This window comes from Mauremys mutica, chromosome 8, assembly GCF_020497125.1.
Source record: "Mauremys mutica isolate MM-2020 ecotype Southern chromosome 8, ASM2049712v1, whole genome shotgun sequence".
NCBI classification, from domain to species: Eukaryota; Metazoa; Chordata; order Testudines; family Geoemydidae; genus Mauremys; species Mauremys mutica.
Window position 1 is genome coordinate 97,683,425 of NC_059079.1, and position 27,521 is coordinate 97,710,945.

General features: G+C 40.3%; 1 protein-coding gene across 3 annotated transcripts in view; it reads right to left on the reverse strand.

Annotated features, from left to right (window-relative positions):
* The window catches only part of FSTL4 (follistatin like 4), an 816,966-nt gene that overhangs the window by 13,442 nt on the left and 776,003 nt on the right, over positions 1–27,521 (reverse strand). For all 3 annotated transcript variants that reach the window (XM_045028515.1, XM_045028516.1, XM_045028518.1), the window contains 5 exons: positions 27,400–27,520; positions 11,436–11,597; positions 10,334–10,468; positions 3,310–3,428; positions 22–171 (listed from right to left, as the gene is read on the reverse strand). In XM_045028515.1, coding sequence (XP_044884450.1) covers positions 22–171; positions 3,310–3,428; positions 10,334–10,468; positions 11,436–11,597; positions 27,400–27,520 — 687 coding nt within the window. The remainder of the gene's footprint in view (positions 1–21; positions 172–3,309; positions 3,429–10,333; positions 10,469–11,435; positions 11,598–27,399; position 27,521) is intronic.

Consider the following 27,521-nt stretch of genomic DNA (forward strand, 5'->3'; position numbering starts at 1 on the left):
AATAGCTCTCCTGGTAAGTACCTGCATGACTTTCTGTGTCTGGATATCAATGATCATTAGTCTGTTCTGCTTGGGCTGTGTCACATAAATATACTTGTCTCTGACATTGACAGCTGAAGCCCAGAGGCAGGACTGAACAGGTCCACCTTCAACTTTCGGACAGATCTCTTCCTGAAAGAGAGAAGAATAGGTTTAATTTGTGCAAGTTAGGGGCTATGCTCTAAGCAGCCTGCACTTTAGCCTGGAATCGTAGAACAAAAAAATCTGTGGGGACTATCGTATGCCTAAATTATTTCCCCCCTCCAACTTTTTACCTGGAAAACATGAAATAATTATTGTCTTGGGTAGCACACTGTAGTCTGGGTCTATCCCAGTGAGATTAAACAACTGGAGCTTGCTGCAAGCTCCCATTTATATTCAAATAACCATGATGCTGCACAGAACAGAATCTTTTGAAGTATCCCTTGGTACAAGAGGACTTATAGTGCTGTCAACATTTATTAGCAATATAAATCTCATTTTGGGTTTAAAACACAGTGATTTATGTTTTAGTGAATTATTGCACTGCATTGTTCCTATCGCCTTCATTCTCAGTTTTAGGAAATCTTGCTCTCAGGTCCTTGTGCATTTAGAGTAGCAGCAGAAGAGTCCAATAGTCTCCTTAACTCCAACCTGGAAACATCTTGCATTTTATAAAAGTATCATATAGTGTGGGCTCAATCTCGTTGACTTTATTCACATCTGGGTCTTTTGTCTGTGGGACTACACATCATTAGAGCCAGCAGGATCTGTCCTTTGCTATATTGTCTGTAATGCTGCTTCTCCATGTAGTGGCCCAACATTTTTCAGATATTGGTACAGTCTTCAGTAATGCCATAGATGTTGCCTGCAATCTGGTTGCAGACCAGAGATTCCCCAGACTCTTAATAAACCTACATAATACCGGATGAGCAAATATGGAGAATCTTTCTACTAGAAGATGAAAGGCTGATATTGCAGCCAGAAGGACCTTGGGTTGATAACCCAAATTTCTTTAGATCCAACAGATAATCCAGGATGACTGAAAGGGGCACCAAATCAGGCAGAAGGCAGAAACACCATCACCAATGGAAGAATCTATTTCATTTCTGCAGGTAAGTAGTGCAGGTTGACCTCTTTCTACTGTTCAGTAATACCTGCTGTACTTCCGTAGAGCAGAAAGAGTCTAGCAACATGAGCCATGCTCTGAGGCGGAGAACCACTAGGTTGGGAAGAAGCACATGACCTGCATCCTGTGACAGGAGATGAGGAATGGCTGTGAGCTTGAATGACAGTTGGACACACAGGTGAAGCAGGTAAAGGTACCAAGCTTGTCTTAGCCAGGTCAGCGCTATTAGAATAACTCTGGCTCTGTCCTGCCTGATATTGTTTATCACCCTTAATATCAGTAACATTGGTGTAAACACATAGACCAGATAGTTCTTCCAAGATAGAAGAAAGGCCTCTCCCAAGGAGTGGTGGCTCAGACCCTCTCTTGAGCAGAAAAGAGGACACTGCCTGTTCCTGGAGGTGGTGAAGCAATCCACCTCTGGAAGTCCTCATTTTAGGAATACGCTGGGGAGAACTTGAGTGTCTAGCTCCCATTTGTAGACCTGCAAGAGGTGTCTGCTGAGGACATTGGTTGTGGTGTTCTGAATACCTCAGAGACAGACCACTGAGATTCGGATCTGATGAGCTATGCACCAGTTCCTTAGCTTCATGACTTCAGGGCACAGAGAGGGAGATCTTCCTGCTTCCTGTTTGCTGATATAGAATGTGCAGGATACATTGTCTGTCATGACCCTGATTGATTTGCCCCTTATGAGGGTAGGAAATGAAGGCAAGCCCTGACAGCCCCAAACGCCAACAGATTGATGTGGAGACTGGTTTCTTGAGTTGTCCATCTGCCTTGATTCGTGCAGGTACTGAGGTGGGCTCCGCATCCCAACAGCGATGCATCTGTCATTAAAGTCACAGATGGGGCTGGCTGACAGAAAGGAACATCTGCACAGATGTTGAGTTGGTTCTTCCACCGGTCTACGGAGTTTCTCACTTGTAGAGGAACTGTCACTTATGTGTCCAAGGTGTCTCTGACTGGACAATAAATTGTTCTAAACCACCCCTAGAATTTCCTCATTAGCAGTCTGAGTTTAATCTCCCTGTTTTTCCTTCCCCTGGATTTGAGGGCCAGGCAGAAGTTGCACTTCTGGGAGATGTGGGACTCCTGCAAGGAATGAACACACTTAAGTGTGGCTGTCACTCACAGGTATAATCTCTTGGCAGGAGAGACAAAATGTGAAACCTGGTGAGCCAGGCATGCTCTACCAGGAAAAAAATAAGTCTCCCCAAGAAGAAAAGGAGCAAAACAATCCTCTCACTATTTATCTAACTATAAAACTATCTAACCACTACAGAAATGTTACAAAAGCCAAGGCATTGCTCCAGGTAGACATGGTAGAGTTCTATCTCAGACTGAGGTGGCCGAGAAGGAACTGATGGTGGTTCACCTGCGCACCCCTATATAGCTTCGGCAATTGGCATGAGGAGGCATAAGGTGCATGTATGGGCTGAACAGACACTGCTAACTGAACATCTCTGAACAAGGGCTGCACAGATGCATATGGACCTGAAGTGGAGCACCCATAGGGACTGGAAGAAGAACTATATTGAACAAGTACTGTGGAAGTACCAACCCTTGCATAGATTTAGGCCCAAAGCTCAGTATTTCCTGGGTGCAACTGTGACAGGGATTGCAAAGCAGCTGGTTGTGGCTCCCTGATTCCTGAGCCATATCTTAAGTGGTCAGCTGCCAGCTAAGAATTCACAGAACACAGTACTATTCCAGTTGCATGCCCTGTCCTGCCACCAACATTCCCTCACCACCTGCACCCGGAGGCTGTAGAGCATGGGGGGAGGGGGACCATGAAAGCATTTACACCAAAATTACATTGGGGGGGCCACAATGGGGCAGCCCTCAGCTGGGGAGACCTAGTTGCTTTGTGGCCCAGTTCTGATTTGGTAGAATTTTATATCCACTTGGCACAGTTGGAAATGACTATGCAAGGTGTTGGATATTGGCAAGCCAGACCTAAGACACTGTGATTCCAAGGCTAAACTTCCTTCACCTTTTGTATGGCCACAAATCCCCACCTTGCACATCCTCATCTGGACACTTTGTTAATGTAACTTTTCCCACTTACCGTATATCCTCTTCACAAGATCTAGGGAGCACAATCTGACAGATGACTTGGATACTTCATTACAACAAATCAAAACAAAACAAAAACTTACATAACTTGTAAAAATCCTCTCACTGGGTTTGATATGTCTTCGGATCTCACATTCGTTTGGCTGAATGATTGTGATCCCATCATTGGAAAAGACATAAAACATATTTCCCACACTTAGGCATTTAGGGAAAAAAATACAAAGCGAAAGAAGCAGAATTTAAAACAACAACAAAACAACAAAAACTAGACTTTTTATTTTTGGAAGAACAACAAAAATATCACTTTACATAAAAACTGGTCATTTGGATGCAGTTGGTGCATTCACAAAATCAAACTTCATGTCATAACGAGGGCTTCAAGGTGTGAGGAAGGAGGTACAGACACATTCAAAAACACATTGCTTTGGTGGCGGCAGTAACAAAGATAGGGAAATATCTTGAGGTCTTCCATGCTTATATCTGTCTCAGAATTTGAATGTGTGTGACATTCTAACCTTGCCAAATCATGACTTTTTTCTCTTTCCATTTACACTGGAAATAGCTTGCTACCTGTTATGCAACTGAGAAGGAACTGTCAGCTAAAACACACAAACAAAATAACCCCTCAAAGTCACACAGTTACAATTAATTTGACCTTTTGTAATTTGCAAATTGTAAAGATGAATAAAAGCGTTGCTTGATGATTATTTCATGAAATACATTTTAAAAAATCCATCCTGTAGTCTAAAACCATCTGCATGAACCAAAAATAGCCACCAAAACAAATACATTTTTGAAATTTTGCAAACTGTAATTCACAAATGTGGAATATTTCAGCATTGCAATAGCACTCATCTATCAAAACTGGGGCATTCCAGGAGCTTTTGACAAACTGGCTGCTTCTCAGTGGCTTTCTGTTGTAAGATTATAATTTCACATTTCTGTTGAGCAGAAATGCCCTACAACATTGATCGTTTGATTCTTCTTCAGCTACATGCAAATGCAGAAAATAATATCTTATAAAATGGGTTAGGGAATCTTTTCAAACACTAGAATCAGAAAGATTCCAACACTCTTTAAATTTTTATACCACCTGCTAAATAAATTCTTCCAATGGCCTTTGTTATCTCAGATAATGTTGATAGTGTACTTATCTGCCAAACTTCCATGGCACTGGTGATATAGAATTTTGTTTTTAATAAAATTTGCTCCATAGAAAATAAGGTCCTGATCCTGCAAACACTTAGAAACATGAGCAACTCCACACTACTGGGACTAGTTCTCCGTAGATTACCATCTATAAATCCTATTAGGAATACTCACATCTAAAGTGTTACTCCACATGCATTAAGTGCTTCCAGGATTGGCGCCTGAACCATCATAGGAGATTTTTACAGTAAGAACTACATATGATTGGGACTAACACAGTTTTAGAAAATTTCATAAAATATTTGCTGTATTTATTTAAATGACATTTCAGCATGGGAGGGTATTCCTTAAATCTAAACGATCTTGGCGTCAAATATCTGGCTTCAGAGTACAACTGAATGTAGAGAGACTTTTTAACTTTGGATATGTTTGTTGCTGCACTGAGAATCTGATGCTTTAAGATTAGCCTCTGAACCATATCACAGAAATACCCCAGTTAAGGCATCAAGCGGATACAGGAGCTGTGATCCTTAAAGGTGATGCCACAGTGAGGGATCATGCATTCTGAAAAAAGCATAAATATTGAATTTCCACTCAGACTCTACCTAAGGACTAAGTAGCTTGGTAGGTGCTAAGGGCTAATTTTCCAGAAGTACATTACCAGGTCATTTTGCCCAGGCATTATAGCCAAAACTCCACCTTCACTGCATGCACATAACTCCCTTTTATTTCAATGGGAACTGAGTGTATGTATCGGAGAGCAGAATTTGGCCCTTTGTGCAATAAGTGAATGAATTTGCATATGTAAAATAAAAGTTTCATTTTAAAAAGTGAAAACATTCATGCAATAAATTATGACAATTGTGGTAGATGCCTGTTATTATCTGCATGCACATTATTAGTGTTATTTTATTTGATGATTTGGTTAAGAATATGAATGCACTTTCCAGCTTTTAGTAGCCCTTAACAGCAAAAACACTGCTTGATAATGCCTTCAGTTTTGTGCAGATTTGGAGTTACTCTTCCAATTTACTTTAGTTACCTTGCAATGTTTTAACATGATGGTCCTGAATCTACTTCCACTAAAGTCAGTGTGAGTTTTGTGTCTAACTTCAATGGAAGCAGGACCAGGCATTATTTAAAACATTAAGATTATTTGTTGAAGATAACACTCTTTTCAGGGTTTACAAGGTATTAAATTAAAATGCTCTTATGGTCGGTAATTTTCAATCCAGCTTTTAAACACAAAAGTTACTTTTCACTAGTTAACCCTTGGAGAGTTCAACTGTCATATCAAAAACATGCACCTCAATCCTGACTGGTTTATGCAGAGTAATGGTCCAATCAGTATCAATGGGGCAATCCATGTAATGGTTTTCCTCATTCTAATCCAAATCGATTGAAGCATTTAAATAGCTAAAACTGGTAATACAAGGCGTTCATGTTTAAATGTATATACATCTATAATTCTGATGATTATTTGTGTGCTCTCCCTGTCCTCCCTTGGCCCAGCTTTGAAAATAGTGTGATGATTAATTCTATATCTGAGCCACCCACTCTTCTATCCACTATTTTCACTGTACAAGATACATGCACATAAAAGCATTAATTATTGCATATACTTTCAATTCTGTGTGAAACTGGCTGAGCATGCTATGTGCGCTTGTTTCCTGGGTTATATTTGTATATGAAAACTTTTGAAAATATAGCCCTCTTTTAATGATCCACTGCAATTATTTAAACTCTGATTTAAAGCAAAAAGCTTGCTTCATGCAGCACAACATACAGTAATTAACTCATCATTAGTTTACTACAAATTCTAATTTATTGTAATATGACAACATGAGAATTTGATCACCTTAATGGAGTCAGCTGTACCCATCCTTTTGGTTAATAATGTTTATTAAGTCACCAGTTTTAATTTTAACAGGAAGGAAAAATAAGTAAAATAAAATGTAAAAAACCAGACAAAACAAAAAGTCCTCTTTCTCATCCAGCCTTTTCTCTTTGCCAAGTTTTATCATACTAAATTGGCTCCTTTCTCTAGAATGAATTTGCAGATCAAATATTTTACAACTTAATTTCTAATATGTAGGGAAAGATTTATATAATCATATTCTAAACACACAGTTATTTCAGGAAAATTAATAATACATCTGCTCTCACTAGCACTGTTTCTCCCTCTACATGTTCAGAATTTAATTTAATTTAGAAATGTGCAGGTTTGATTCTGGTCAGTTTACAGTAACTGCACTATATTTAGTAGAACTATTATTCAACTTTACATATTCCTTTAATTCCTTTTCTGTCTGCTTATTCCATGTAAAGTTTTCTCACCCCTCCCCTCAAGGATCTTTAAGGTAGAACATGGGATACACAGTATATAAACAACCATGCACCATTACATAAGGTGACGCTTGACTGATTTAATTCAACAGCAATTTCAGATCTGAGCAAACTATGCACTGGAATGGAGCAAATCTAAATGCCCACAGTGCAATCTACATGAAGCTCAGCAGTGGAGAAACAATCTCCATCATTGTGTATTACACAGTACCTGATGCTGAGTTGGGAATAGGGAAGAACTGTCTCAGGACAATCTGCTCAGGTTAGTGATCCTGCCACTTCTAATGACCCCCTTTTACACACATGCCATCAGCACTACTGCAGGGAATGGGACAGTGGATACACTCTGGGTGTTCATATGCCAAGATGAAGAACTACAGGTCACTGAAAACTATCACTTTCCTTATGCCTCTAAAATCCTCAGGGCAAAGCCAAAGCAAAATGAATAGCCCTAAGCCAAGCAATGCAATAAGATCCTCTCTTTGCATAGTGCAGAGGACCGGGTGTGAAATGGTCCTTGAACTCTCAACTAGTAGGATGGAAATATATGCTTTGCCGGATGGCAGAAGGAAAGGATGCTTGTGTCAGATACATTAAGGAAATTGCTCAAGAACAATTTATTCACTGGTGAAGACTTGATCCATAATGCTAGTAGGCTAGTATGATCTAGGCTTCCTTGTGTGGAAGCTGCACAAGTTAAGCCTGCACCCAATGCAACACCAGCTTGTGACTGGACTTTAAAAAAACAACAACCCCAAACAGTCACATCTTTTTAGTAGGTGTTTTATAGTCCAGGGGCCAATTTTTCCAGTAGCTTGGAGGCACACATGCAAGACCCCAATAGTGCCCAAATGTCCACATTTGTGCATGCAGTCGGATAATATATGTTTGTACATATGCAAGTGGATAAACTGTAAAATATCCAGTTGGGGGCACAACTGCTTAGATATTTTTTCATTTACTGCCATTGCATGTGCAAATCAGTATCTAGATATCTTAATACCCATTTTTGCACATAACTACAGTATATGCACACACAAAATCAAATGAAATGTTGGCCACAAGTGTCTCCTAACTGAGTTTGAGTCCATTAGCTTCTTAGGATGCTTTTTCTCTAATTTAGCCTTCAAATTACAGAAATTTTGACCTTGTGCAGGACACACTATAAATCTGATCGGATTAGAGTTCTTAATTGCCAATTAAAACAAGAAGAAATGAGGCATCCTGTGCCCCACATCTATTTAAAGGATTGGAGGGAGCAATAGCTATTGTTTCACCCAACACATATGAACACAAGCAGTGTGTGTGTGGTTTACATAATAAACATTTGTACATACTATTAAAGAACAGGTAAAGAACAGCATGAACCACATGTTTAAAAATGGAACTTATATTTATGTCTACATTTGTTCATTTGCAGGAAATTGAGATCATAGTTGTTCTGGAAATTCTGTTAAGCTATTGTTATTTGCTAAGAACCTGACATTAAATTGCATTAGTGATTGTTTCTGCCAAATCAACAATTTCAAATACATCATGATCATCTATTATTTTATAGAAAAAAATCTAAGGGATTATGTACAGAATTTACATCACGAAAGTGACATCTATTATATGAAGGGTGGCTTTTGGACTGCTGGCCTGATATTTAATCTGAAAGCCGTGAGAGCTGATAAAGTTAGTGGCAAGTCAGTGGAGAATGGCCCATTATGGAATTATTGAAGCAGACAAGCACATTATCACTACAACAAAAGAACTTTACTGCAGTACCTTCCTCTCGCCACAGTATGTTTGCAACTGCAGCATCAGAAAATTGGGAAAGCCAGAAAATAATCAAGAAAAGAAAAAAAACATACAATGTCAAAATTTTCATTGTAGCAGTTAACTGAATGAACACTGTGATTTTAAGTGATTTTTAAGTAAAAACTTCATGGCATTAATCCAGGCAAAGTATTTAATTTGAATAAAACATCAGGAAAAAAAGACATTTCCAAAGTCAAACTTCTTGTGGGAGAATCCTGCAGTCCTTTCACTGGTAAAATTCCCATTACAATGAATGAGAGTTTTGACGGTACCAAGATTGCAGGATCAAGTCTTGATGTACAGAATGTTCTCCTGAATATAATTGTAGTTACAGTACAGACAGTGATTTCCCATACATTTTCATTAAGCAAATATAATATCTTTCTGAAGCCTAGAACAGACAGTTATACCAATGAAATGCTTTCCAGTATTTCCTCTGGAAATGTTACGCAACAACACTATATTTTCATTTAGGATTCAAACAACATCCTTAGGTATATTACTTGAATTTTAGTTTGTAATATTTCAAATTATTTCTCACCATAGTATAATTTCCCTTGTCCAAGGGTTCAAGTGAAAGTGACAGATATTTGCAAGAATACACAATTCTATTTAATGAACCAAGTATTGCCATGAGTGTGTGTATCTATTGTTAACATCTAATTCAGAATGTGGCGTATTTTTGGGAGGTGACCTACGCAGCAGAATCCTGTTTATGCATAGCTCTAAAATATCAACCCACGCATGTACAATCTGCAGAACCTTTAGAAGCATCATATGCAGAAGCACTCTGGAGAGTTACTCCAAAGTGGCAACCAATCAGCTCTTCCAATATTTCAATTTCCTGTTGGGTACTGCTAATATAACAGTGCTGTGCTCTAACTGAAGACAGTGGCTAAGATTTAGATGGCAAAATATTGGTCTTTGTTATGGAAAATAATCTTAATATTTTAAAAACCTGTTTTGCTTCTTTTCAATGTGATACAGGTACACTAAAAAACTAAAGCAATCTGAACTGGTAACATCCCTTAAAGTTAAAATTGTTTCACAGATCACTATTCTAGGCATCCGATATTTGGCTATTTTGAGTATTATTTGTCTTGAAAAAGGAAAAGTCTGTACAAACAGAACAATGAAATTTCATTTTTGAAATCAAGCAGTCATTAGAAGAAATCTCTGGGTTGTATTCTTTTACATCCAAAAATACACCTCTACCCTGATATAACACGACCCGATATAACATGAATTTGGATATAACACGGGAAAGCAGTGCTCTGAGGGGGCGGGGCTGTGTGCTTCGGCAGATCAAAGCAAGTTCGATATAACGCGATTTCATCTATAACATGGTAAGATTTTTTGGCTTCCGAGGACAGCATTATATCAGGGTAGCGGTGTATTAGCAATGTTAAAGCTATCTATGCCCATATCTCAACACAACCCTAACACACGAAAGATCCTCAACAAGGTGATACATACTTCATGCGATATCTTCTCACAGTACAGCCCAGTTCTGTAATCACTATGGGGGCAGAATTCACACTAGCTTCAATGGGAGTTCCACAGATTGTGTGGAATGATTCCAGGACCGAGTTGTAATTGCAAATGTGTGATGGTTATTTTAGTGGACTAAAGAACACAAAGCAGATTACATTCATGTTAGGCCTCTTCCTGGAAATCCTTACTAAGGCAAAATTCCCATTGAATGTGTTCAGGTACACAGTAATTAAAACCAAAGAGGGGAAACCACATAGCATTAGAACAAAAATAAATAGTGGGTTCCTAAAAAGATAAAGGAAAAATTAAGCTTACGAGTCTTTCTGGCTGAATCTTCGATGAAGAGAGAAGATATGTCCTCATCCACTCCCACTTCATTTTTAGCAATGCATGTGTAGGCACCGGTGTCTTCATATCGAACACTACTGATATGAAGTTCACTTCCATTTGCTGCAACAAAGACATCCATAAACTGTTCCTCACTGCTGTAACATAGCTGTTCAAATGCCTTAGCTTCCTAAAGAGGCTTGTTATAGGCTTGCAAAGTGAAAAGTTTTTATCTCTGAATATTTTCCATGTTTAAACTGAGATTTTGAGGAGTTTGCGGATTGCTAGAGGATGGAAGTGTTTTCTTTTCCTAGTGTCAAACGCAGACTTCCCACAAAGAAATAAAGTGAAATTCCACATCCAAACAGAATGCAACATCTTACTTATTTGCTTCAAGCAAAAATTTGTAAAATTCCCCTTATTTTGCACAAAATCATACAAATACTACAGTTTTTTTTCATCAAATCAGTGAAAACCTGATTTTTCACCATTTTAGTATAGGGTGTTAATGTTTTCTACACAATCCCATCTATTGTGTTGTTCTCCTATAATGCACTATCATTTAAAATACTCTTTTAACTGTGTTAGGTGAGGTCTCGTTTCCTTATATTTATATTGCAAGTACAATTTACACATGATCCTGCCCTCTGTTAGCTTTTGAAAATGAGGGTCTAAAATTAGCAATGAGAAATAATTTCATTTGCAGATGTTAATCCGAAAAGGGAGACACCTGAGTCAGAGCCTGATTCTCAGTAGGTTTGCCTCTTGTATAGTCATTTACATCTGTACAAAGTAAATGTAATATATTGCCTTTCTGATTGTTCCTGATTTAAACAATGAGCAAAGCAGTGGAGTATCAGGTACACTGTGTTTTAATAGAATGCTGTTATCATTTATACCAAGCAACATTGTACTTTATGGGAAAGTCACTGGAGAAAGAGAGAGAAAAAAAGAACAGAGGTCATGGAACATAATTTTCATACTTTTGTGACTGCAAAAGAAAAAGAATATCTATTTTTAGGTGCAACATAAACAATTTGACTTCTTTTTTTTTTAACAGTACATACATTTCCCAGAATTCTGTCCTTACCTAAGAGTGTTAGTTGTTTGGATAATTTTGGCATGATATCAATACCATTTTTTAGCCACGTAATTCTGGGATTGGGAATGCCTTCAGCATGACATTTGAGACTTGCGGATACGCCAGGTTCCTGTGCCTGAGTTTCAGGATATACACGAATCACTGGTGGCACTGTGGAAATAAGAAATTGGTGACTTTAAACTAACTGGTCAATTGTCATCTTTCTTTGTGCTTTGTAATCCACTGACCGATCTCTGTTGTAGAAAAAGCCTGATCCAAAGGATTGTGAAATAAACAACACTCTCTTTTCCATTGTAAACTAGAGTTGAGGTTGCAGTGTAGAAAAATCATTACTGTATTCTGTTGACTGAATCAAAACAAAATGTTCCAAAATTAAATTCAGGAGGTTATCCTTGTATCTGATTTTGTAGTCAAATCACCTTTAATTTTTTCAGTAAGGCCTTAAACCAACTCCGACTGAAGTTATTGGAGAGACTCCCATCAGCTTCAATGAGAGTTGGATTGGGACATAAGGGGATTAGTCATGTGCTTAAAATTAAGCATGTGCTTAAATGCTTTGCTGGCTCAGGGTCTAATGATCTTGCTCTCTAATATAAACTGGAAACATTGCACTGAAATTGGTGGGAGAAGAACTGGATTCTTTGCCTGCACTTATTCAACAAAAGGCACCCAGCTATTCAATATTTTTAATTATTAAGAATTCATAGCAATAAAATAGCTTAAATGTTTACTACATATGATTCTGAGCAAGTAGGATATGTATAAATTATTTATTTAGTTGGAAGGTATCAAAAAATTGACTATTTCTTGCAGGAAGCATTTGTGTACTGATTGGCAGAACTACTAATTATATAACAATTTCAAACAAGTTAATTGATTTTCAGTCATGTTCCGATCATTGCTCAATTCAACAAACCTTAATATTACCCATTAATCATTTTTAACTATCTACTCTGGTATGTTTAAATAGTTTAAAATAATTCATAAGTGTTTTTAAGTTTGTTTTTATTCAGTGTACTATTCTTACTCTTACTATTTAAATACATTTCAACTTAATGCTTGTGAAAGTTGCCAGGGTAACAGAATTACAGAACTGAAATCTTAAGTCCTCTACTTACAACAAATGAAAGCCATTTAAAATTATATATTTGCTCACCATTACCATACAATTTCCACAGATACCTCCTATTTTTGAATATAGAGAAATACTGCGGTATTTCATACACCACACTGTGTAAAAATTGTTGGCAAATAGTGACTTTTGAATGGAGACAATAGGCGAACCATGGATACTATTCATCTGGATTGTTCAACCAATGTACCTCAAGTCCTGACCTAAAGAGGTGATTAATCAAAAACTGCAAAAATAATTGTAAAGATATTAGGCCCATTAAATCTTTGGTCTTTCAGCTGAAATTCCCAATTTTAATTGTGTGGGCCAGATATTCAAAGGTATTCAGGCATTTATAGATGTAGATAGACACCTACAGGGATTTTTGAAAGCACCTAAGCAGGTTAGGTGCTTAACTACCATTGAAATCAATGGTGTGTGTGTGTAGACGTCTGTCCATTAGGAACTGGACTAAGACCACTAACTTTTAGGTAGGCCACTGAAAAGGTCAAAACTTTCATTCCCTGGTAACCTATGTCAGATTCACTCCAGCAGCCTAGAAGTGAAAGGTTCCATATCCCATTACCAACCTGTGGAGATAAGAGTCTTTGTAGTGTTTATGATTCAGTAACTGTGATTATAGCTTCAATAGCCTGATCAGAAAGCCACATAACAAGCGCCACCAGTCTATTACACTGCCAAAGGTAACTCCCCCAGTTGACAGATCATGTTTTCTTACAGTGGGGGAAAGGAGAAGATTTTTATGGCTTGTTCTTACACCTAAGAAATAGTTCCTGCAGCATAGCAAAGAACTAAGCCCCCTTCTCACCAGATTTGAGAGAGTATTTCTTTGGAGGAGATGTGAAATTCTATTTTTACTGGTTATGTTTCAAAGTCTGAAGTGGCACTTGCAGAGGGGGCTGTAGAGATCTCAGGGAAGAGAAAGAAGGTATGTTCATTTGGAAGAAACAACACCATTTACTGAAGGACACAGAACATGGGAAAACGCAAGGATGTGAAAAGAACAGACTACAGAAGATTGAAGGATAATAGCAAATGATGGTACAATATAATGTGTCCCAGAACAAGAATTCCCTTTCTCCCCCACATTCTCAGGAGGATAGAAAGTTGTAATGTGAAAAGGGAAATTTCTTCTATAAAGGGAAGAATATTATATTATTTGCCCACAGGAAACTGCATATACAGTAATTTAGATGAAACAATCTAAAACAGAGTCTGTGTAAAACCCTACAGTGTACAGTACCCATTGCCAGATTCCTGACACTAACACTCTCAAAAGGGTGTAAACTAGGAGATTTGGCAATGTTCAATGGCTGTTCTTAATCACAGAAGTGCACACTGCACCTTTTTCCAGAAAGTAAAAGTACTGGTATACAGGAATGCTGCTTGCATCTGCCCTGTGCATCCAGAATGCACAAGAGCACCATCACTAGGCCATTGCAGCTCTCCTTTACAGTGCTCCAAAGAGAAACAAGGGCAAAGTTTGTCCCTTAGTACTTTAGTATATAGTACTGCAGGCCCTATAACAAACAAAACTGTCAACCATAAGGGTTGGGCTATCAGTTTGGTATGGAGAAAAGAAGGATCAAGATTCCCTTACTCATCGTGCTCACTGATTTTTCTAGTCACATCTTGACAACACAGAGGAGATCAAACACAGACTGCCCCACATTTCATTATACTGATTTGAATCAACAGAATGTTCGCAGTCATCTCCCAAATAAGGGACATAAGAGATTGGAGGTCGCTGGCTTGAAAATCAGTAGATGAAAATGTTCCAGTTCTATGAGTCTGAGAATCTTGGGCACATCAGGTGCAAAGACTTGTGTATTTAACATTTCAAAAACGTGTCAAAATTAATTAATTGCTAATGCTCGGCTGTCGATAGAATTTGTAAGGCAGTAACCAATGAAATGGTCAAATTTCTGTCCATTTTTCAGTTAGGAAATTTTGGGAATCAATGAAGTAACAGTTTAAAGACTCGCAATGGTGTAGAATGCATAGGACCCGGGATGATAAAAGTACCTTAATCTAACAGCTGGTATAGAAAGAAACGCTAACAAACGAACCTTGTCTACAGCTTGCGAGGGTGCTTGATAGCTGTCTTGGGGTAGTTCTAGTAATTAAGTTCAACAACATGCTCCTTAAAGCTTCTTTTTGATGAGCATAACTAGTGAGAGAAGATTCCATTCTCTCCCTCTTGTCTACTGGGTATCTAAAATAGGTATTGAGTTAGCACCTCTGGGTAATCTTTTGAATGGAGTCAGACATGACAGCAAGGCTTCAAGTCTGTTTTTATGGCTTTGAAAAAGACTGTTCAAGTGACCAGAGGCAATGAAGAAAAAAAACACTCCAGAATTTCCAACAAAGGAATGTCTTTAGAGTCTACCTATGTATTATTTAGATTCGTTTTATTTCCTATTCATAAAAAAAGCACAATGCACCATTAGTGTCCTGTCATCCATGGCAATAAGTAACACAAGCCACAAGTACTTTTAATCAGACTGACAAGTTTAGTTTCTGACCCTGCCAAGTCTACCAATCATAGTCTGTCTAGAGATATAAAAACCAGATTGATTAGATTTCATATTTCAAGAGAGCTGTGTGTAGAGGCTACTATAAAAAGCAAGCTTTGTTTTAGTCAATTAACATTAGAAGAGTGCAATTCCTAAACAAATGGACATATTGGCATTTTGACTTAATCCTCCTCCCATTAAAGTCAATGGCAAAGCTCCCATTGGCTTCAGTGGGTGCAGGATCAAGCCATAGGATAGGAAAGATACATATTTTATAATACATTATACATTATCATGCCTTTTTTTAGTCCATTTCCTGCTCAAATGGCCTTTTAACTGCTCAAAGGACACTGTTGTGATAGGGATCTCCAAGCATGAATGATGATTTAAGATTTTATTTTGGCATGGCAATTGCTGGATTTTTTGTTTTTGTTTACTGTGAAGCCTTAAGGTTAGATGAAGGCACACTACTTAACAAAGCTGAGATTTACTGGTATCATCAGAAGGCTGTGAGCCAGAAACTCCTGAGCTCCCACCCCAGTCTTGATATCAATTCTCTCTGTAGCTTTCAACAAACCCTTTAAAGTTCTCTGATTCTATGTATTTCACATGTGGGGACATGATCACCTTACTGAACTTTTATGAAGACCTGGAGTGCAGTGTTTGTTTCATGGAGACACACAAAGGATAACATTTTCAAAAGAGCCAAAGTGATTTAGGAGCTTAAATCCAATTTTCAAAAGCATCTATGGAGCCTAAGTCCCACTGACAGTCAATGGGATTTGTTTTGATTCCAAAGGGTTAGATTTTCTAAGGTATTTAGCCTCCATGCAGATAGTTGCCTACTCAGACTTTCAAAAGCACCTAACTGTTAACTGGCACCCAAGCATTTTGAAAATCCCACTAGGCACCAATCTTCTTTGTCAGGTGCCTAAATGCCTTTGAAAATCTGCGCTTTAGAAACCTGAGTTTCACTGAAAGTCAATGGGATTTAAACTCTTAGTTACCTCACTTCTGAAAACAAGGCTTTTGCTCCCAAGTCTGTTAAATGTTGAAATGGTGAGCAAAGAAACACTGAAATACCTTTAAAAATCTGGACCTAAGTCACTTTTGAAAATGGGACCTAGACTCCTAAGTCATTGAGGTGCACGCGAAAATTTTACCCTAAATCTAGTGGGGCTGTCTCAAGCAATCATTCTTTAACACGTTCATAGCACTTTATGAATATTACTTAGTTATCACTCACAAAAGCTGTGTAGATTGGTTAGGAGTCATTGTACTGTATTGTACTACATCATTCTGGAATTGATCCAGCTCCCATTTAAGTTAATTACAAAACTCACTGATTTCAAGGGTACATGTTCAAGCCCTCTATGAACGGGGTACTAATTAACAAAGCAGAGGTTACTTGGAGCTCCCTATTTCTTCACGTTGCTTACTTGGATTTAAGGCATTCACATACTTTATTAGCAGCCTGAGACTAGAATAGATTTACATTGCCAAATGTAGCCACTAGGTATCCTAGACACTGAATCAATGGAGTACACTAAAACTGGCTTAATTTGAAATTATGGCCTGCTGCACATCTTTCTCAGAATAGTTAATAAGGGAATCACGTTACTCTCTCACCTTCAAAATAGAGAGCATCTACTCCTGCTTTCTCCCCACACCTTGCTTCCTCTGCCTCCATTTTAACTTTTATTGCCTTTCTCTTGTCTTATAATAATTCATTATACAGGCAAGTCATTATGTGCAACTGTCTTATGATACCTGGTAAACTACAGATTGCACTTCAGTTCAGGGGTGAAAGTAACTTAAAGGACTTATTGGTATGCCAGAGTCCTGAGTGGGGGCGTGGCCTCAACCGGAGGGGGCATGGCCTCAACCGGAAGAGGCGGAGCCTTTCAAGATTTAAAGGCCCTGGGGCTCTGGCTGTGGCTGGGAGCCCCAGGGCCTTTAAATCACCCTGGAGCTACCAGCTGCAGAGGCGGCTGGGAGCCCCAGGGCTCAGGGGTGAATTAAAGGGCCCAGGGCTCTGGCCGCCGCAGAGCTCTGGGCCCTTTAAATCACTGCCCGAGCTTGGCTTCCGGAGCTCCGGCGGGGATTTAAAGGGTCTGGGGATCCCCACGGTGGCCGGAGCACCGGGCCCTTTAAATCTCTGCCCGAGCTTGGCTTCCGGAGCTCCAGCAGCGCTTTAAAGGGCCCGGGAATCCCCGCAGCAGCCCGAATTCCGGGCCCTTTAAATCCCCTCCTGAGCCCGGCTGCCAGAGCTTCGGCAGGGATTTAAAGGGCCCGGGGCTCCCCACAGTGGCAGGAGCACCAAACCGTTTAAAGCCCTGCCTGAGCCTGGCTGCTGGAGCTCTGGCAGCGCTTTAAGGGCCCGGGACTCCCAGCAGCGGCTGGAGCCCTGGGCCCTTTAAATCACCGCCACGGAAGCCGGTCCAGTCCGGCATGGCATATTGGCTCTTGCTGATACGCAGTACCAGACTGTACCGGCTTACTTTCACCTCTGCTTCTATTGTCCTTGCTACAAATTAGTACTGTCCAGGTAAGCACATTTGTTCTTAGACTTGCAAAGATATCAGCTTAAGACTTTGGAATATGTGGACTATTGTTTACTATTTCCCTTTGTGAATACATATCTCCAAAATTATACCATGTCTACAGCCAAAGGCAACATAAAAATGCCATTACATTAGACAAAGTTGTAAAGGAACAGGACTCATGCAATAGAGAGATTAGCTAAATAGACTTGTCTGCAGAGGGTCTGATTCTGCCATCCTTACTCATGCCATCTTACATTGTGGGTAGACCCACTCATTTCTGCAGAAGAGCTCCCAGTGATAAGGTGCAAGTCACTATGAATAAGGATGACCAAATCAAGCCCCAAAGCAATACATTGCTGCTACAGCATATGCATGCTTTGGTGATTATTTTAATTAATGGATTAATCATTCCTCAGATATTTTAATTCTTTCAGTTCACAAATGAAAGGGATTTGCAGCCCTCTCTCTTTTCAGTTAAATGCCACATAACAAAACATTGCATTGTTCAAAACATGTCTCCACTGCTGGCAAATTCTCCTAGAGGAGCCTCATAATTGAGCTGAAGATCCAACTACCTATGGAAACTGTATTCAAGGAACACATTATTATGAGTTATGCTGATGTTTTCCAGAGCACAGGAACAAAGGAAAATTATTCTCTACACTCAGTGGTCTCTTGATTTGCAAACTATCAGTTTTTATAGCTGATTACAATTTTACAAGAGTCTTTATCCGCAGCAAATCTTTTTGTTAGAAATGATGAACTGCTTTTTTCCCCACTAAACTCAATGTACGCAGTACAGAATTTTCATGTGATTTCAGCAAATGCAAGAGAAAAAACATCTCCAAGTACTCTTCCTATCAAAGATATAGTTGCAAGGACAATGTGGATGGATTTGTTTTCATTTTAGATCCTTGCACTCTCTGTCTTTCAACATGTTCATTTCTTCATAAGACCTTAGGAACAAGCTAGTGTATGCATATTTGCTCTCTGCTTTTGCCACTGCTATACAAATCATGAGATTTAAATCTTAGTTTTGGTCTCAGCACACACACATCAGATCACATGTTACATATGCCACATAGCCACTGCATATGGTGTTGAGATTTTGTGGCAGGTGCCTTTATCCTTGTGGCATAAAGGATGTTAGCTGACATTGTTTATCCAAGTCTGCATATCCTTCTTGTACTAGCTTTCTTATGCATACACATCAAAACTAGCATCAGACTTTATTTACATTTCACTGTTAATAAACTCTTTGACCATGTCATCAATGGTATTTCTAAACATACAAGCAAGTCCATATTCTTCTTCTTAGCATATAGGCAATGTGCCTCAGGTAGAATGTGACCAGGATTCATCAGTGAATTTGGTCTGCTGGTTGGATCATTAGTTTCCTTGGTCTGGGCCATGTACCATTGGGGAGTGAGATGTGAATGCTGATCCATGCCCGCCAAGTCATATTAATACTGCATATGTGGAATGCTAACCCAGGGATCGGCAAACTTTGGCACACTGCCTATCAGGGAAATCCACTGGCGGGCCGGGACAGTTTGTTTACCTGCAGCATCCCCAGGTTTGGCCAGTCACGGCTCCCACTGGCCATGCTTCGCCATTCCAGGCCAATGGGGGCTGCAGGAAGCAGCAGCCAGCACATCCCTCGGCCTGTGCCACTTCCCACAGCCCCCACTGGCCTGGAATGGTGAACTGCGGCCAGTGAGAGCTGCAATCAGCCAAACCTGCAGATGCTACAGGTAAATAAACAGTCCTGGCCTGCCAGCGGATTTCCCTGATGAACTGCGTGCCAAAGGTTGCCAATCCCTGTGCTAACCATATACCAGGCTTGATGTTCCCTATGAAAGGGGACTCTTAGTCTAAACAGGAAGTCAGGACATGTGGGTTTCATTCCTGGCTCTGCCACTAGCTTTCTGTTTGACCCTGAGTAAGTCATTCAAATGGTTTGTGCCCTCTTTCTGCCTACGTAAAATGGCGACAATGCTTACTAACTCACAGGTATGCATCTTCGTTCATTAATGCCTGTGAAGTGCTCTGAGATCCTTGGGAATCATTTACAGAACTGCAAAATTATGAAACTGTTAGCCGGCACTCAGGGGCTGAAGTTAAGAAAAATGCAGATAAACCTTTCACTGACGTTCCCAAGCCTCTGATTACAAAAACAAGATGACAAAGGCCCAAATCCACCATGATCCTCAAAAGCCCTGTAGGGCACTACCTAACCCTGGAGTTGTCTACATTTCTGCTATTAAAGTTCCTGAGGTGCTTAGGGTTTCTGCCTCTGGGTATGTGCACTGCTGCCTTTGTTCTGATGGCTGAGGCCTAAGCCCCAGCAGGATCCTCAAAGTAGGTGATACTAGATGTTGCTCTGCCTATCTCGCCTGAGGGCCCTCACCCAAGAAGCGTTCTCAGAGCATGCATAACTCCAGACAAAATGGGGTGATGATGGTGGTGTGTGTCTGTCTGTGTGTGGAGGGATAGAATAGGACTCCCTTATAATCTTTAACCCAATGGTGAAGGCACTCATCCAGGATGTGGAACTATGGGATATTCTGAGGTGGGCTTCTCTCACTCCTGTTGAAGCTGTTCCATTAATAAACAAACATGCACTGAGCCAGAGAGAGACTGAGACTGACTCATTAGTCCTGTGGCTAGGGCACCCACCGGGAAGGCAGGAAACCCAAACTGAAATCCTTTCTTCTCATCAGGCAGAGGGGGGAATTCAGCTGGGGTGCCTGCATCCCAGGTGAGTGGCCTTACCACTGGAATAAAGATTATAAGGGCGCCCCCCCTCAACCAGCTAGTCTGGAGTTAAGTATTGGAGTAATACTGGAGTTAAGTATTGCCTCTGCTGCTCTTGCAAAACACAGCTTAGGCACCAGACTCCAGGAGAGGGTTCACGGCTCTGGATCTCAAGAGAAAATAGGCACTTCCCTCCAGCTCAAACTTAGGTACCTAATTTCTTAGGCATGGGGATGGGGTTTAGGAGGACACATCTCTCTCCTTAGCATTTGCTATTGGCTGTCTCAGGTTGCTCCCCATCTGAAGTGCTAGCTTTGGTGGATCCCATTCTTCGACAACTCTCTTTCCCCATGCCTAATCCAGGCTTCGTGGAGTCCACTGGGTGCCTAAGCAGCTAAAATCTGGATGCTGCAATGCTGAGCATTACAGCCCCTAAGTCCCTTTGTGGATTTTTGACAAGAACACTAACATCTTTGAAGTATGGTAGGGTCAACAGGAACAACAAACATGCCTAACCGCATGCTGCAAAGCCATAGAACCATTAAAATAACTTACGGCTGAAGCTTCCTGTAATGGAAGTATATGTGTGGTGTGACATTAGAGGCAAAACAAAATTAGCTGACCTAATGAAGTAGAAAGCCAATCAAATAATTCAAAGAGAGGCCGGAGGAAACATGTTTTTCTTGCTTTTGCTCATATATGTTTGGATAGAAAGGGAAACACTGTGTTACAATTAGCAGTAATGTGAAACTAAACCTATGTTTATTCTAAGATTCAAATGAGATTCTGGAAAAGATCGTTGTCTTCAAACAGTGACATTCTCTCTCTGGAATGCAGCCACCTTCACTGTGACAAAAAGGGAACTCGTGTGAACAGTTTACTAGTGTGGTTAGATGAAATGAAACCTTTCCACGAGTGGATTTTTAATAAATGAGATTATCCTATAATACATTTAACCAACAGAGATCGGCCCCAAACTAAACCTTGCATGTAAACAACATTTAACTTTGACAGATGTTTGGATCTGGATTAGGATCTGAACTTCATGTCTATCTTTAACCTAATCAATATGGCATCACATGGCAATGTTACATTCCTAAAAGAGACAAAGGCGATTCCTGAAGTTAGTCGGAAGATCAGTGTTTCAGGTTGGATGGAGCATGTACCGGGGCCAAAGTCACTTCCTTGTATAAAATTAAGTGGAGGAAAAGAATGGAGGAAACGTGTTTTGAAAACTGGAACTGAGCGTGCTTATCATTGTGTACAGTTGTAACTATGCATTTAGAACTGTTGCATATATGTGCCAAGATGTGATGGGGGAAATGATAAATCAACACATAATTAAATAGGAAAGCAATGACTGACTGACAGCAAAGGAAAGAAATAATACAAAAACTGGCTTGGCATCTTAATTGTGGAATGATTTAGAGTAGCAGAGCAAAACTTAAGTTTGTTCCTTTCTTTGTTGCTTGCTGATATTTCCAAATGAGATCTGAAAGATGACATGCAGGCCTGTCAAATATACTAAATACCGCATGTGCCCTTGAAGAAACAACTTCCTCCTCCCCTGCTTCCATCCTGCTAACAGTATTACTAGCTGCTGATTTAGGTAGGTACTGAAGAGATTTACTGCCTTTCTTTTCATTAGGATCCTTCAGAACCCTCTGCTTTTTCACAAAAATGTGCTGCTTTATCAATAATCCTAATCCAGACTAACAAAGACCAACCACATAGCACTATTACATTACATTTGCTTATTCAAACACCATCAACCCAGAGCGTAAATTAGAGGGCATTGTTTTTCCACTTAATTTAGCTTCAGCCAAAATACTGTTTAGGATGGTATCAATAATAGTCTTAGAAAATACCTTAAAATGGTCATTGAACGCGGGGAGGATGAGGAATGTTTCTTCTTTGTCTACTTATAGTTAAATGCATCTTCACTGCTTAAATAAACCAGATGTGTCGTAAAGCATTCAGTTGCAATATACTGAGGCCAAATACATTGCAGTCCCTGTCTACCATGGTTTTCTCAAAAAGAATACACTTCATATTTCTGAGCTATTACCTGTTTGGTATATCATCTGTAAGGGGTTGGGTTTGGTAGTAGGAAAAATGTCAGTGGCTCACATAGTCCCTTAGGGCTGCATTGTGGTCATCAATAGAGTCGGTTGCAAAAATTCCAGAGAAATATTTTTCTCATTGGAATTTGCTGATTTGTCATAAATCAAAATGTTCCATGGGGACAGTTTAATTTTGATTAAATTCTGATGGAACCCAGGTTGGGTTATGGTAGAAACTGGCCTGCCAGGCAGCTTTTCCTTCCAGCTTGTCTGCCTAAGTCTTAGGCAGCCTGTGGCTCCTTGGAAGCCCACACTTTCAGGCTCTGAGGGTCCCCAAGTCCCATGAGGGACTGCCCCAGACTCAAGGCTCCATTGCCTTTCATGGAGAAATTCCAAGATTTGGGATTATTTTCCCAAACTGGGACAAAACCAAATTTCAGAATATCAAAATCCTCTGTGAAATGGAATTGTCTTTCTCTGCCTAACTCTAGTGCACTAGAGTTGTGGTAGGAGGGTGCAGGGAGCTACCATGAAGAGTTTAAGTCTGTGGTTTTCAAAGGCCCTCCTGCCAAGGAGCCGGACCCACTGCTGGCTGCTTCCAGGGCACAGCGCGGTGTCATAACAGGTAGGGACTACTAGTTTTTACTGGCTGGCCACCAGGGTCCCTGGGTGCTGAGCAAGGCAAACCAGTGCCTTGCATTCTGCAACCCAGTACTGGGTCATGATCCAAAGTTTTAAAACCTCTGGTTTAGGTAGGTACATATAAGATATCACTGTCATATCTGACTGCTTCTAACATTCCCTCCAAAGGTGTGCAGTCATTTGGGTTGTGAGAGCAATCAAGATTCAAGCCTCCTACCTCCTACCTATGCGTTTCACTGTAAGCAGCAGCAGGTGTAAGGCAGTGGGAATCACATGCTATCCTCTTCTGAAGCACTCCTATTGCTGAGTGCACTGCAATACCCTGGTACTCCTAAGACATTCTGCCTGCAAGAACCCATGCAGGCAGAATGACTCATGGGATCTCAACTCAGCAGCTACAGTTCTGCTCCTTGCCTCTTCGCTGCTTCCCAGGGGAATTTCCAGAATTTCTCCCTAACTGTTAAGTAAAAAGACAAGAAATTCCTGAGAAGTAATGTGTCTTGGGACACTCACAATGTCTTCTGTTGGTGAAGCAGCATATTTCTATCATCAGGTTTTGTTCCATTGCCTCAACATCAGTTGCTGGAACAAGTAATCACTCAAGTATAAAAGCAGAGTTTTAGTGATGTGGGAGAGTAGCCAAGCACATTAAGAACTACAACAAAGCAGTTTTGCAAAACTCAAGAGCTCACACGGGAATACGGGACACTGCGTAAGACAAAGATTTCTACAGACTACAGTATTACTAGATCAAACTTGTGGTGACATGAGTGCACATGACTTTTATATTGGTATTTGGGGAGTGTACTTTACAACATTACAAGGCAAATGAAGAAGAAATGTACTGTAAAGCCCTCCTTTCGATAAGAAAAACTTTGGCGCTAATCTGCAAAACTCTCCCCCTCAGCACATTCATTCATGAATACCACACATCGCTCCCAACAAGTTACATACAAGCTTGAGTATGCCTCTCATTGGAACCACTGACTGAAAAATCCTACTTCCTTTAATCTTCTTTGCATTTAGGTTTTAGTTTCAAAAGCCTTCGGGCTTTGAATTCTAAGTAATGACAAAGTCTACATTGTTGCCTGCCAACTAAACTCCATTCAAAGCTCATAATACATCATATAGTGTACAAAAGATTAAGCTGTTAGTCTGCTTTTTCCTCAACTGCCAGTCATGTCACAAGTAACATTCTGTGAAGGGACACCTATTCTCACTGAAACACATACAATCTAGTTATCTTTACTCTAATACATTGCAAGTTACCATACCAAAAGATGAGAAATTATTGTCCGTAAACATTAGGATAGATTCCAATCAAACGACCTGCAAGCTTCTTCCATTTGGTCTCCCCTGTGCATTGTATGATCGTGCAACAGAATGAATGGTCATTTGCAGGGGAAGGGAAGGAAGAAAATAAAAAGCACCTGAGTCCAATTAAACAATCTTTCAGAGACTGCTGAGAATGGGAGGAGTCTGGGCCTACATAAACCAGACCCAGGTCATTCTGAGGAGATGAAAGGAAGATGAGGTGACACTCTGGAAGACTGAAGCAGTTACCCAGGGAAAAAACAGCTACAGAAAAAAGCATGAGGGAAGATACAAACAATGCTGGGAAAAAGACAGACAAAGTGGGTGAGGTAATATTTTTTACTGGCCCAACTTCTGTTGGTGAGAGAAACACGCTTTCAAGCTACACAGAGCTCTTCTTCAGGTTTGGGAAAGGAACTTAGGGTGTCTCAGCTAAATACAAGGTGGAACAGATAGAATATGTGCAACTTCTTATACTAAACTAAGGGACCATTCAAGGTGAAGTGGCCTATCACATCCTTGTAGGCAGGGGACAAAAAGAAGGGTTAGTGGATTACAGATGGTTGTAATAAGCCATAAATCCAGTGTCTTTATTAAGACCATGATTTTTAGTGTCTAGCAAACTTATGAATTTAAGCTCTCAGCTCATCTTTTGAAAGTGTTGTGCAGGTTTCCTTGGAGGATGAGGACTGATAGGTCAGATATAGAGTGATTGTTTTGTGAAAAGTGTTACCCACAGGTGACAGGGTGTTTTTGTCTTATCATTTTCCTGTGTGAGTTCATTCGAGAGTGTAGTGGTTGCCTGGTTGCACCCACATAGTTATTATTGGGGCATTTAGTGCATTGGATGAGGTATACCACATGTGTGTGTGTGTGTGTGACCACTGTAGCAGTCAGGGCCGCCTCTGGGCACCAGCGCAGCAAGCCGGTGCTTGGGGCGGCCAATGAAAAGGGGCAGCACATCTGGCTCTTCGGCAGCGGCTCCCCCAGTCCCTCTCGGAGGGAAGGACCTGCCATGGAAGAATGAAGTGGCGGCAGTAGAGCTGCCACCGAAGTGCTGCCGATCGTGGCTTTTTTTTTTTCTTTTCGCTGCTTGGGGCGGCAAAAACACTGGAGCCGGCCCTGGTAGCAGTGGAGATATGTTGCAGAAAAAGATACTGATCTTGGGGACAGCTGGGTGCAGGCTGGGGCTTGCCTCCCCAGGAATCTGTAGACTTGCCATAGAGGCAAGAGAACTACGGGAAAATGGGACTAGAGACTTTGGGTGTACAAAGCATTATTACACCCTCTCTGGCTCATGTTCCTCATCCACCTTCCTCCCCAATCCCACTTTTTTATGTTGGTCAGGGTATCTTGGCCACCAGACAAAAGCTTGGAGGCAGACCTCCCTGAGCTTATCCACAAGGCCCGTACCCTGGTCATACTTAAATCCCCTGAGAGCCTCACTTTAGTTGACTTGCATAAAAATTCACTTTGCCTTAACCTGCATCTACTGATCTGTCTGTATTTTTCTGTCCTAAGCCGCTCTCAGGCCATGTCTCTTTCTGAATATCTGGAAAGTGCATAGCTCATTAAGGATGCTCCTGTAAAAATAATTTGTTCTGTGACAAAATATTTCCACAAAACTAGAGCCCTTAAAATATCAGACACATAAGTATTCATCCAGGTGGAGTGGAGTAAACACAGCTATATTTTGCAAAAAATGTGATTCTCTGGCCAAATTAATGCATTGGCTGAAGCTAGAGTATATGAGTCTGTGCACTAACAATGATCATTAAATACGCCAGTGCCAAGAGAATATGAAACGCTATCAAATCCAGACAGTAGCAGTAACATCCACTTTGCAGACGAGGGAAGTAACATCCACATTTGTAAGTGATGGCACTGGGGGAATGTTCTGGAAAATCAGGCCCAAAGCATTTAAACAAATTGTTACATTGCTTGAGTTGGGGAGCTAAGGGCCTTTTAAAGGCTATCCATATGTGGGGCCAAAGTCTGATTCTGTTACTCAAGTTGAATATACCTTACTCACTGTGTAATCCAAATGAAGTCAGTGAGCCAGTTCCACCAGTTCCTCAGTAACATCCATCAGTCACACAGTTGCCTTAAGGGATGGCCGAGGATTAGCCAGTGGTGCAGAGCTGACTCTTTCAAGCCTCCTTCCTCCAGGTATGGGACATTAAGGGCAAGGAGGAATTTGGGCAGAATGCTCTTATGCTGTTTTAAACTTAGCTGGGGGCCATTCCAGCCACTAGCCAGTCCAGGCTTGGGAAAGGAAAAAGGTGATTCACAAGTGAATATAAGCTTTTCACTGCTGGAAATCTACTCCACAGCACTCTGAGAGAAGTAAGGTGCTATTACACCAGAGTAAGGATGTCAGAATCTGTCTCTACATGATCACTCAGAAAGATGTTTACAGTTGTTGAATAGTTCCTCTTCACTGTGGAATCCAATGAGCCAGATTCTTAGCTGGTGCAAAATGGCCTCAATGGAACTGTGCTGATTTACACCAGCTGATAGTCTGGCCTATATAATAATTGGCCTCAAGAGTATTGTGCTATCATGGTATATTGATTTAAGCATTCCAAACTATTTAATACATCATGAATCAGTCTCTGAAATATGAAATGAGTGATTTGAAGTAATACTCCTACTGATAAAAATAGTCATTTGTCCACACTGATTTGAAGCACTACAGTTTAATACAAGAAAATACTGTAGTTTACGACCAAACATTTTTTTGTTTTATAATGGCTGATATGCCTACTAAAGCCTAACTAACTCTACTAATACTAACTTTATTTGGTTTACCTGCGTAGCACAGTATGACGATGTGAGGGTGCAAACCAAGAGTTGTGGCTTTTTCCCTTTACAGAGAAAATTCGGCATGCTCCATTTCATAACTTTGTGAGAACAGGATTAATGTTCAGCATTGCTTACAGGAACGTTTTCAGTGGATTGTCATATATGCCATTTACTAACCATTCACCTGAAGGATGTGGGTCTGATATAGCTCTTCATAGCCGTAGGCATGACAGGTGTAATTGCCCATGTGAATAGTTGTTACCTTGGTGATGTAGAGGGAATCATCTTCTCCAAAATCC